Source organism: Schistocerca piceifrons, chromosome 11 (assembly GCF_021461385.2).
Source record: "Schistocerca piceifrons isolate TAMUIC-IGC-003096 chromosome 11, iqSchPice1.1, whole genome shotgun sequence".
In the NCBI taxonomy this organism is placed as follows: Eukaryota; Metazoa; Arthropoda; class Insecta; order Orthoptera; family Acrididae; genus Schistocerca; species Schistocerca piceifrons.
The window spans coordinates 29,274,460-29,287,147 of record NC_060148.1 but is presented as its reverse complement, the minus strand read 5'-3'; the positions used below and the strand labels follow the sequence as shown (position 1 = coordinate 29,287,147).

Sequence of the window (12,688 nt, the reverse complement as noted above, 5' to 3'; positions counted from 1 at the left end):
TTACACCTGCATTTCTATCAGTGTGCCTATCTCTCTATCTCTCTCTCTCTCTCTCTCTCTCTCTCTCTCTCTCTCTCACACACACACACACACACACACACACACACACACACACACACACATTGCTTAGCCTGCAGTGCAATCTCTCTCGAATATATAGGCAGAACTATACTTTTATGGCCAGTCGCGAAAAACATCAATTATCTCGGAAGAAACGAATCACTACCAAGGATCGAACTGCGTACGCTGACTTTGACACACGAAATTGCCTAGTCTGCCACGAATCCATTCATTCTTCGAAGCTAAAGGTTTTAGTTTGGAAGAAAGAATCTTCTACCACAATCGAACCAAGTACACCGAGAATAGTGTTAAGAAAAGTCGTAAATAAATGATGCGTAGCGGAAATATTTCGAATATTTAGACACACCAAGCGACCCTCCGGCCACAAAAATACTGCTCAGCGTTCTTTCCAAAGACTTTTAGATACAGACAGAGTTCATTCCTCTGTGCCCTGCTACTCACATGTCACTTCGTTCGGAAGCAGAAGACCACTACCAAGAATCGAACCGAGTATAATGACTTACGAAGAAATCTCGTCCAGACTTTGTCCGGCCTACCATAAGAACACATAACAACCACACATCCTACTGAGATCAACATAGTCCATATTAGTCCGCTGGAAAGGAGCAATGACCACCTGGTAATCGAACCAAGTACACTCTGACACACACCAAAAAAGAAGTCTTTAACGTGTGGAACATGGTAGTCATATTTGTATCTCTCTCTCTCTCTCTCTCTCTCTCTCTCTCTCTCTCTCACACACACACACACACACACACACACACACACACACACACACACACGAACCAACACTGGCTAGGCTGCGGCAGACTTTTTTTTTTTTTTTTTTTTCGTGCTTATGGATGAGGAGCATTGAAATAGACTCGACCATGCGAACATTGCTTTCTTCGGAAGTAAGTAATCATTACTGGGAATTGAAGCAAGTACTCGTAGTGGGAGACGAGAAATAAAATCTTTGAGAAATGAAGAATTCAGCAAAATTTACAGCTGCACTGGTATATGGTGCCTAGCCTGGCACACTCATACATAGAGCCTATTCCTTTTTCGAAGCTCAGTATTGTCAAATTTATTCTGACTGGTAGAAATAATTCGCTAGTGAGTATCGTTCTACGCACACTGAGTAAAACATATAAAGAAAGGAAAAATCATTCAAAAGTGACGCATGTAGCAGTATTTACAGCTCTGTCTCTCTCTCTCTCAAACACACACACACACACACACACACACACACACACACACTGCGTAGCCACCAAAACACTTTTCTCCATACGTACAACTTAAATACAAGACTGCACTGCTGTGTGCTAAGCCACGGAAGCATTACTTTCTCCCAAAATACGTAATCACTAGCGAGAATCGAAGCAAGTACTCTTACTGGGAGACGAGAACTAAATCATTCAGAAATGTAGTATTCTATCGACTTTTTCAACTGTACCAACACGCGCACGATATATAGCTATTCATTCTTAGACCCCGAGTCTCGTCAAAATCCTTCCGCCCGGAACAAATATCTACCGAGTACCGCTGTAAGAAACCTGACTAGATGACGCTAGCAGGATGTATGGAAGCAATATTTTCAAACGACACAGACTCACTCACACACACAGAATGCCTTACGCAGGTGCACAGAAGCTCAAACACGCTTACGAGGACGCGTAAATCACGACAGAATGAATGAACCGGTGCATGAATGAAGGGACGACGCACGCCCGGAATACGACTCGGGTACTCAGTCGACCACTTGGACCTGGCAGCACGAGCGCGCGCGCGCACAAACACACACATGATTACACGCCTGCAAAACCGCACGGAGCGGCACGTAAGTGACCCGGATAGGTGAGAGTATGGTATAGCGCGGTCAGACTGCTCCCGGGTGCGCAGCGTACCTGCCTGTAGCTAGGGACGCGGCTGGCTTCGCTTCGCGCGGCGACTGGCGCACGCGGCGCACGGACGCTACGCTAGACCAGCGGGGCCTGCAGAAGGCACCCTCCGCCACGCGCCGCGCCACGGCACCACGCCTCCCAGCCCAGCACCCGGCCGATCGTTTGCCCCGGATTTTCCTCTCTCACGCAGCGCCAGCCACCCCCGCACCCACACTGACGCACACCTAGACGCCGCCGCCTACACCCCCCGGCCCCTCGCCACCCCCGCAACGCCCCAGCCCAAGTGCACCCGACAGAGACCGAAGCGGCCGGGTTTCAAGGGGGTTGCGAGCTGTCTGAAGGAGAGAAGCTCAGCCCCCCCCGCCGTCATCACGCGTCTGGGTGGGAGTAGCTTGAGAGAGAAAGAGAAAGAAGGAGAGCTAGAGAGAGATAGAGAGATATAGAGAGAGACAGGTGTATGTAGAACCGCTGCCCGGCCGGCAAGAGTTTTCTGCTGAGCTCCGCCGATCGATATACTAGCATGCCGGGCCTGCTACAAGTTCGCCATAGCCGCCACTGGGAAGCGCCACTGGTCGGCGGTCATACGGCACGCAGTTCGCCGTGCCGCTAACAGATGGCGCACCCAGCGCGAACTATTGTACACAGAGTGGCCATAGGTGGAGTTGCCCGCGATTGGTTGATTAACTTTGGCAGAAAAATGGCGCCAAACGTCTCTCGCGCTTCCTATGTTCTAGAGATGCGCAAACTGAAACACGTAACTGTTTCGAAACAAATGAAACAGTACAATGTAATGTTTCGATACGCTGTTTCGAAAGAGTGGAACAGTTTGAGTTTTGTAATCTCATAAATGTTGACTGGAATACTCTCTTTCAAATTCTAAAGATGACAGGGGTAAAATACAGGGATCGAAAGGCTATTTACATTTTGTACAGAAACCAGATGTCAGTTATAAGAGTCGAGGGGCATGAAAGGGAAGGGAGTGAGACAGGGCTGTAGCCTCTCCCCGATGCTATTCAATCTGTATATTGAGCAAGCAATAAAGGAAACAAAAGAAAAGTTCGGAGTAGGTATTAAAATCCATGGAGAAGAAATAAAAATGTTGAAGTTCGCCGATGACATTGTAATTCTGTCAGAGACAGCAAAGGACTTGCAAGAGCTGTTGAACGGAATGGACAGTGTCTTGAAAGGAGGGTATAAGATAAACATCAACAAAATCAAAACAAGTATGATGGAATATAGTCGAATTAAGTCGGGTGATGCTGAGGGAATTAGATTAGGAAATGAGACACTTAAAGTAGTAAAGGAGTTTTGCTATTTTGGGAGCAAAATAACTGATGATGGTCGAAGTAGAGAGGATATAAAATGTAGACTGGCAATGGCAAGGAAAGCGTTTCTGAAGAAGAGAAATTTGTTAACTTCGAGTATAGATTTAAATGTCAGGAAATCGTTTCTGAAAGTATTTGTATGGAGTGTAGCCATGTATGGAAGTGAAACGTGGACGATAAATAGTTTGGACAAGAAGAGAATAGAAGCTTTTGAAATGTGGTGCTACAGAAGAACGCTGAAGATTAGATGGGTAGATCACATAACTAATGAGGAGGTATTGAATAGGACTGGGGAGAAGAGAAGTTTGTGGCACAACTTGACTAGAAGAAGGGATCGGTTGGTAGCACATGTTCTGAGGTATCAACGGATCACCAAATCACTATTGGATGGCAGCGTAGAGGGTAAAAATCGTAGAGGTAGACCAAGAGATGAATACACTAAGCAGATTCAGAAGGATGTAAGTTGCAGTGCTTACTGGGAGATGAAGAAGCTTGCACAGGATAGAGTAGCATGGAGAGCTGCATCAAACCAGTCTCAGGACAGAAGACCACAACAACAAGACATCCTGTATCTAGAAACTGCCGATACCATATTCGAATGTTCGACCCATTCGGAGGATCAATCTGGTACCTCAACCTGAAAGCTCTTTGCACTGTAAACACAGAATTGCACTTCGCAAACTCGAGAACACAAAATGATTCCTGCTACGAATGGCCATTTTAAACATATGACGGTTACCTAGGAAAACAGAAACTGACATCTAGCTGCTATTAATATAAACTAGACTATGTATTCGTTTCTCCAATAGCCGAGCCGAGGCGCAGCGACAGATAGTTGGACAAAATCTAATACGTTCATTCTTTTTGAAATACCCTGTATTTTGAAGTTATACTTCTTTTCTGACTTCACAGCTTTAACAAGTTCATGCCTGATGTCGGATGTTACAAATTTAGCAAATTTCATTTCCACTTACAGTCTTTATCTTTCACTGCTCTACATATTTAGCATCAGGCTGAAAATCCACTATGCAAGCGCATTGACCAATGGAACTGCTAGAACAAGTTGAACAACTTTCAGCAAATTATGTGCTTTGCATCTCTTAATGTCATCCATTTGTTTCAAATGTTTAAAGTCTGGGCCGGCCGCGGTAGCCGAGCGATACTAGGCGCTTCAGTCTGGAACCGCAAAGACTGCTACGGTCGCAGGTTCGAATCCTGCCTCGGGCATGGATGTGTGTGATGTCCTTAGGTTAGTTAGGTTTAAGTAGTTCGAAGTTCTAGTGGACTGATGACCTCAGATGTTAAGTCCCATAGTGCTCAGAGCCATTTGAACCATTTAAGTCTGGTAAGTCCTTAATGTATGGCGAGACGTTATCAGCGCACATATTTCAGAAAATAGTTCGTCACTGTTTACATATATGTTGTAATAATCTATGAGTTTCATCACTTTCTTCATTTTAAGAGGCTCTTCAAGATTTAACAGAGCTAAATTCGAGAATTGAATCTTCACTGAAGTTAAACCATTTTTCTCGACATCATTTGAACGATTCTTTCATCGAAATGATGTAGAAAAGTCATTTTAGTGTTAACAATGTTGAACACATTAGTTTTGAGGTCTGCTAATGTAATTACACTTAGAAGCTAGTTTTTACTGCGGGATAACGTCCTTAAATAGAAATTCGTCCATTGAATAGAAAAAGTTGTGAGGAGGAGTGATTTAAGATTTGAGGTAAAACTTGCTTTGCTATCCATCAGACATTTTATGTTATTGTGATATTTTGCATTTAAGTAACACACTGTGCGAAATTCCAATAGTTTGCAACGAAAAATAGGGTCGATATGATTACGCGTTTCAGCATATTAGATAATACATTGCTGTGTATAGAATTAACTAATACATTGAATTTTTCTTTAAACTTGGGAGGAGATCTATATGTACCACAAGTCTGTAAGTAAAATTTAGCTAATGCATTGAATTTTTTTATCTCTCAAGAAGGTTCACTTGTGCACAACTGGCTGCATCCAGAAAAAGGAACTCTTAATGTAATTTACTTAAGATCCACCTGAAGATAAGGGTGTATTGCTTTGAAACGTGTCGTGCAAGAAGATAAAAGTGACTGACACGGGTAATTCTTTCGTCTTTTGTAGCATAAACCGACCGTTTACAAATTGTAGTCCAACACAGATGACATAAAAATTGCTGTTACTATCCTTGGAAACGACGTGATATGTTGATTGTGCTGCAGTATAGAATGACTTTCATGAAAGCTTGTAATTCATACTAAACTCAGTTTTTATCTAAAAAACGTATTCTTGCTTTGGCAGGAAATTTTGTTTGTGTGGTTGTTTACTTGTTTCATAAACGTAGCAAGTCTTATTCAGTTCATAAACCTGATTTTCTGTAAGTAAATAAAAAATATTTTCTGCAACTGCTGTGCTTTCGGGTCGAAAGAGTCACAGCTTTAAATGTTGTCAGTAAAATTGTTTCCAGTGCAACTGAAAAGGAAACACCTCCACAGAATCCCAGCAGAGGTCCAAATGCTCCTGCACACCAAATTCGGTCTTAATACATAAAATTCGTACACCGGCTTTCATTTGCAGCATTTGTATCTAGCTTTGAAAGGCTCTACTCGGAAATTACTCCTTTTTTGCAACTGAGCCCTATTGTCCCAGTCCAGCAGTATAGAAAATGTGTCAGCTGTCATCCTTACTTACCCTGAAAGTCTGTATTGAGAAATAATGCCAGACCTGTCACCAATATGTCTTTCAGCATAGCGCTTAAGTAGATAAACAGTTGCACTGGTTACAAAAGCAGCCACTAGTCATAATGAAATATTTTCCATATTAACATTCCCTCTTGTGTTTTGGCAATGGAGTCAAGAACATGCACACATGCATGCAGGCATAGATGCGAATATTCACACGCATGCACGCACACACACACACACACACACACACACACACACACACACACACACACACACACATATACACACACAGGTATCTGCCAAGGAAAGAATGCTACAATAAATAAAAACAAATATTTTCTACTTACATTAATTTTATTTGACAACCTGAAACTATTAACAAAATCAACAGCAAATACAGAAAGTCACAAAATTCACAACACAATCTTGCAAATGTAATTAAAATTATTGCCAAAATACAGAAACACAGCTGAATAACTAATAAGCAACACAAGCCAAATTTCTACAAACACCTGTCGGCATGGTTAATGCGGACTGATTGAAAGCATTAAATCACAGCACTAACAAGCATATATACTAAAAATGCAATTTTATAAACAAGATCAGATCACAATGCATAAAAATAATTAATAAAAGTCATAAATTACACTTCCAGGAAATAAATTGGTCATACACCATGACTATCTTTGTTTCTCAATAATGTTCTGACAAAAAAATAAATAAAATTTACATCCATTGTAGATCACTATAAATACTTACTGCACAAAACGATTCCTATGTACATCATTAATTAGATTTTACCTCCAGCTTTCAAAAGAGCTCTTTTGGTACCACCTGCACTGAATTTATTTCATAACATAACCTTTGTGCTGATGCGAAAACCGAAACTGAAACTGGCTATTCCCTAGTATTATGAAAGTAAATAATTTACATTATACAATCATGTAATAAAACTGACGCCACCAAAGCCCCATACAATTTCTGCAACCCTATAAATGTTACAATTCCAGTCACGTCCTTGAATTCACATTATTGTGCATATATCTGAATCTGCTTTAGATAATTTTTCTCTTTGAATGTTAAGGCAGCGAGCTAATTTTCGTGAAGTTCAAATTAACAGTTAACATTGAACATGACTTCTGCAAAAAGTAACACAAAGCAAAGCTAACGACATTATATTACAATAATTAAGCAAACAACGAGAAGCCATTATGGTCTAAGAACAAAAAATAATGATAATTACAAAAATAATATTTTATAATCGTAGGAACTAATTGCATAAATGATATGTTTTGAAGCCTCTCTCTATATTTTTTTCATTTTTTTCAGTGTAGTATCTTATTAAATGGGAGAGGCATTCAAAATTAAATTTCTCTGAGTAGCACCTTTATGCACGGAACACACAAAGGTGACCCTATTTTATTACAATAATTGCCTAAACAATGAGAATCCACTGTAGGTATAAGAGCAAGAAGTAATGAATTGCAATTACATATGATGATTTATATTAACAGGAACTAATTGTAAAATTACTTGCTTCAAAGCCTCTCTCTAGATTTTTATCATATTTTCTGTTAGAGAAATTTAAATTTCTTGGTGCACCATGTTCGTGCATGAGAAGTGAAAGATAGATAATCTTGTTGTTACAATAATTAGATAAACAATGAGAAGAAGCAATGGTACACGAGAGAAACGACTCTATAGCCACGCACAGTAATTAATTTTATGAATTACTCATCTTGAAGCCTGTCTTTACATTGTCATCTTTTCTGTACAGACTCCAGACAATAAATTGGAGAGATTTAAATTTCTCAGTGCAGCATGTTTGTGCATGAAAAGCAAAATAAAGCTAATCCTGTTAAATTACAATAATTAGTCAAACAATGAGAAGTAACTATGGTGTGACAGAAATAACTAACAATAATAATGATAAAAAAATAAGGAAATTGAATTTATAGTCACACAAAGGAATTAATTTTATAAATTACGTATCTCGAAGACTCTCTTGGCATTATCTTTTCAGTGCTGACAGTTCTTACTAAAGCGGAGAACTACGAAATTTAAATTTCTCAGTATATCTTTGTGCGTGAAGAGTAGAAAGCTAATCAGATTAAATAACAGTAATTAAAAAAGGAGAAGCAACTACGGTCTAAGAGGGACAAACAAAAAATTCAAAAAATTATAACACAAATCAATCAATTTATGATCATATTAGTTATTGTATAAAATTATTTGTTCCGAAGCCTCTCCTTGTATTTTTAGCTTCTTTCAGGGGAAGAGTCTACTTACTGAATTATTCCCGTCTGGCACTTTTCTTTTTTTTTTTTTTTTTTTGAAAGCTCTTAGCACATAAACTGTAAACAGATGTGCTGAATACGAGTATTGAGAGGTTCTCGGATTGTTAGAAACACAAAAAACAACACCAGAAGATTTAGTTACAATGCACAATCTAGGAACTACGTGCAGCATAATTAAAAAACTACAAACACAGAGTGAAGAATGTAGGACGGAGCCTACAGAAGAGACGCTCCCTAGTACTGCTGGAGGCACGGCAGGTCTATGACAGACCTGAGCGCCGCGTCGACGTAGCGCTGGTGCGCGATGGCGCGCTTGCTGTCTCGGGAGTCCATCCCCACGTAGAAGCTGCCGCACCCGGCGGCCGGGCCCGACTCGGGCGCGACCGGCGGGGAATTCTCCTTGCGGTCGCACTTGGGGCGCGCCGGCCCGTTGCTCAGATTGTGGTTCTTCCTGGAGAAGATGACCCAGCGCAGGTCGCTCTCGTGCTGCTCCCGGCTAGAGAAGACGACGCGCCTCAGCCTAGCGTTGTAAACCGCCGGTGGACTTCCGACGCCGGCCATCCGTTTAACGGTACTACACCTTGCAAAGAGAAGAAAGCGAAATAAAAACCACTTCTCGACTCCCTGACTGCTTTTACTAAGCATACTAGGAAATGAAACTTCCTGGCAGATTAAAACTGTGTGCCGGACCGAGACTCCAACTCCGGACCTTTGCATTTTCTGGGCAAGTGCTCTACCAACTGAGCTACCCAAGCACGACTCACGCCCCGTCCTCACAGCTTTACTTCTGCCAGTACCTCGTCTCATACATTCCAAACTTCACTGAAGCTCTCCTGCGAACCTTGCAGAACTAGCACTCCTGAAAGAATGGATATAGCGGAGACATGGCTTAGCCACAGCCTGGGGGATGTTTCCAGAATGAAATTTTCACTCTGCAGCGGAGTGTGCGCTGATATGGAACTTCCTGGCAGATTAAAACAGTGTGCCCGCGAAGGGCAAAGGTCCCGAGTTCGAGTCTCGGTCCACCACACAGTTTTAATCTGCCAGGAAGTTTCATATCTGCGCACACTCCGCTGTAGAGTTCAAATGGTTCAAATGGCTCCGAGCACTATGGAACTTAACATCTGAGGTCATCAGTCCCCTAGAACTTAGAACTACCTAAACCTAACTAACCTAAGGACATCACACACATCCATGCCCGAGGCAGGATTCGAACCCGCGACCGTAGCAGTCGCACGGTTCCGGACTGAGCGATAGAACCGCTAGACCACCGCGGCCGGCCCGCTGTAGAGCGAAAATTTCATTCTAGAAACGTCCCCCACGCTGTGGCTAAGCCATGTCTCCGCAATATCCTTTCTTCCAGGAGTGCTAGTTCTGCAAGGTTCGCAGGAGAGCTTCTGTAAAGTTTGGAATGTAGGAGACGAGGTACTGGCAGAAGTAAAGCTGCGAGGACGCGGTATGAGTCGTGCTTGGGTAGCTCAGTTGGTAGAGAACTTGCCCGCGAAAGGCAAAGGTCCCGAGTTCGAGTCTTGGTCCGGCACACAATTTTAATCTGCCAGGAAGTTTCATATCAGCGCACACTCCGCTGTAGAATGATAATCACATTCTGTAAACATCCCACAGGCTGTGGCTAAGCCATGTCTCCGCAATATCCTTTCTTCCAGATGTGCTAGTTCTGCAACGTTCGTAGGAGAGCTTCTGTTAAGTTTGGAAGGTAGGAGACGAGGTACTGGCAGAAGTAAAGCTGTGAGGACAGGGGAGTGAGTCGTGCTTGGGTAGCTCAGTTAGTAGAGAACTTGCCCGCAAAAAGCAAAGGTCCGGAGTTCGAGTCTCGGTCCGGCACACAGTTTTAATCTGCCAGGAAGTTTCATATCAGCGTACACCACGCTGTACAGCGAAAATTTCATTCTACATACTAGGAAAGTTTTGCAATGCAGTTTCATTTTGTTGATTTTTTCGAACTAATATCTGCCATACAGAATACACCTCTCCGTCCTCCGAAACCAATCCCTAAACCAGTTCTCTCAAGTTTCTGTAGGCCTGTAGGAAGTAAGGCACACTTATGTCCCAAGCCCTCGGGAGGTCCTCATCACTTGAAAACGGTTCAAATGGCTGTGAGCACTATGGGACTTAACTTCTGAGGTCATCAGTCCCCTAGAACTTAGAACTACTTAAACCTAACTAACCTAAGGACATCACACACATCCATGCCCGAGACAGGATTCGAACCTGCGACCGTAACGGTCGCGCGGTTCCGGAGTGAAGCGCCTTTAACCGCACGGCCACTGCGGCCGGCCAGCACTCGTCGTGAGGCATAATTATAATTAAAAAGACGTTATCTGACATCTTGTTTTGGTTGTATGGCAACGCCAACCCAAGGAAGTTTCGTCAGCTGGGGAAACAAAACACGAAATGTGAAACGTGAACCAGCCGTCTACAACGTGCTGACATGAGGAAAGTTTCCAACCGATTTCTCATACATAAATAGCAGTTGACCGGCGTTGCCTGGTGAAACGTTGTTGTGATACCTCGTGTAAGGAGGAGAAATGCGTACCATCATGGTTCAGACCTTGATAAAGGCCTATCGCGATTGCGGTTTATCGGATCGCGACATTGCTGCTCGCGTTGGTCGAGATCCAGACTGTTGGCAGAATATGGAATCGGTGGGTTCAGGAGGGTAATACGGAACGCCGTGCTGGATCCCAACGGCCTCGTATCACTAACAGTCGAGATGACAGGCATCTTATCCGCACGGCTGTAATGGATCGTGCAGCCACGTCTCGATCCCTGAGTCAACAGATGGCGACGTTTGAAAGACAACAACGATCTGCACGAACAGTTCGACGACGTTTACAGCAGCACGGACTATCAGCTCTGAGACCATGGCTGCGGTTACCCTTGACGCTGCATCACAGACGGGAGCGCCTGCGATGGTGTACTCGACGACGAACCTGGGTGCACTAATGGCAAAACGTCATTTTTTTCGGATGAATCCAGGTTCTATTTACAACATAATGATGGTCACATCCGTGTTTGGCGACATCGCGTTGAACGCACATTGGAAGCGTGTATTCGTCATTGCCATACTGGCGTTATCACCCGGTGTGGGGGTATGGGGTGCCATTGGTTACACATCTCGGTCACCTCTTGTTCCATAATGCTCAGAGCCATTTGAACCATTTTTTGAACCTCTTGTTCGCACTGACGGCACACTTTGAACAGTGGACGTTACATTTCAGGTATGCTATGACCCGTGGCTCTACCCTTCATTCGATCCTTGGGAAACCCTACATTTGAGCAGGATAATGCACGACCGCATGTTGCAGGTCCTGTACGGGCCTTTCTGGATACAGAAAATGTTCGACTACTGCCCTGGCCAGCACATTCTCCAGATCTCTCACCAATTGAAAACGTCTGATCAATGGTGTCCGAGCAACTGGCTCGTCACAATACGCCAGTCACTACTCTTGATGAACTGTGGTATCGTGTTGAAGCTGCATGGGCAGCTGTACCTGTACACGCCATCCGAGCTCTGTTTGACTCAATGCCCAGGCGTATCGAGCCGTTATTACGGCCAGATGTTGTTGTTCTGGGTACTGATTTCTCAGGATCTATGCGCCCAAATTGAGTGAAAATGTAATCACATGTCAGTTCTAGTATTATATACTTGTCCAATGAATGCCCGTTTATCACCTGCATTTCTTCTTGGTATAGCAATTTTAATGGCCAGTAGTGTAGTGGTACGATGTGGACACACATCACCGTGTGCAAGAGCCATTTCTCCAAAGCACTGGTCTATGCTTAAACCACGCGCGAAGTTGTACTGCAAAACTGCCCGAATCTCACTTTCGTGACTACGATGCCTGTTATTTAACAACTGCGCCCACAGACCTTGCACAGCGGCCGCAATGCGAGTAAGTAGTATTCTTAGAAGACACCAACAATCAGCTTCCTGCGACTTATTGTTGAAAAACTTTCCTATGTTTTTGTTTGCTTCCTCGAGCACTGAGCAGTGCGCTCTTTCAGCAGATCCGACAAGCCAAAAGCGCCAAAATCTAAAGTGGAGAGAGTGAGGGTGAGGGAAAGAGAGAGAGAGAGAGAGAGAGAGAGAGAGAGAGGGAGAGGGAGAGGGAGAGGGAGAGAGAGAGAGAGAGAGAGAGAGAGATGGTGGTTATTGCTGAAACAACCGGTTTTCGACTCTATCGATCTATTTGAAAATGGTTCAAATGACTCTGAGCACTATGGGACTTAACACCTGAGGTCATCAGTCCCCTAGAACTTAAAACTACTTAAACCTAACTAACCTAAGGACATCACACACATCCATGCCCGAGGCAGGATTCGAACCTGCGACCGTAGTGGTTCAGCGGTTCCAGACTGTAGCGCCTACAACC

At 43.4% G+C, this 12,688-nt stretch overlaps 1 protein-coding gene across 1 annotated transcript in view; it reads right to left on the bottom strand.

The window, feature by feature from the left end:
- Positions 1 to 8,307: 8,307 nt before the first annotated feature.
- Positions 8,308 to 12,688, bottom strand: part of LOC124719626 (mucin-19-like) — a 367,770-nt gene continuing 363,389 nt past the window's right edge. The window contains exon 25 of the mRNA XM_047244842.1: positions 8,308 to 8,874. Within this exon, the coding sequence (XP_047100798.1) occupies positions 8,810 to 8,874 (65 nt within the window). The 3' untranslated portion in view covers positions 8,308 to 8,809. The remainder of the gene's footprint in view (positions 8,875 to 12,688) is intronic.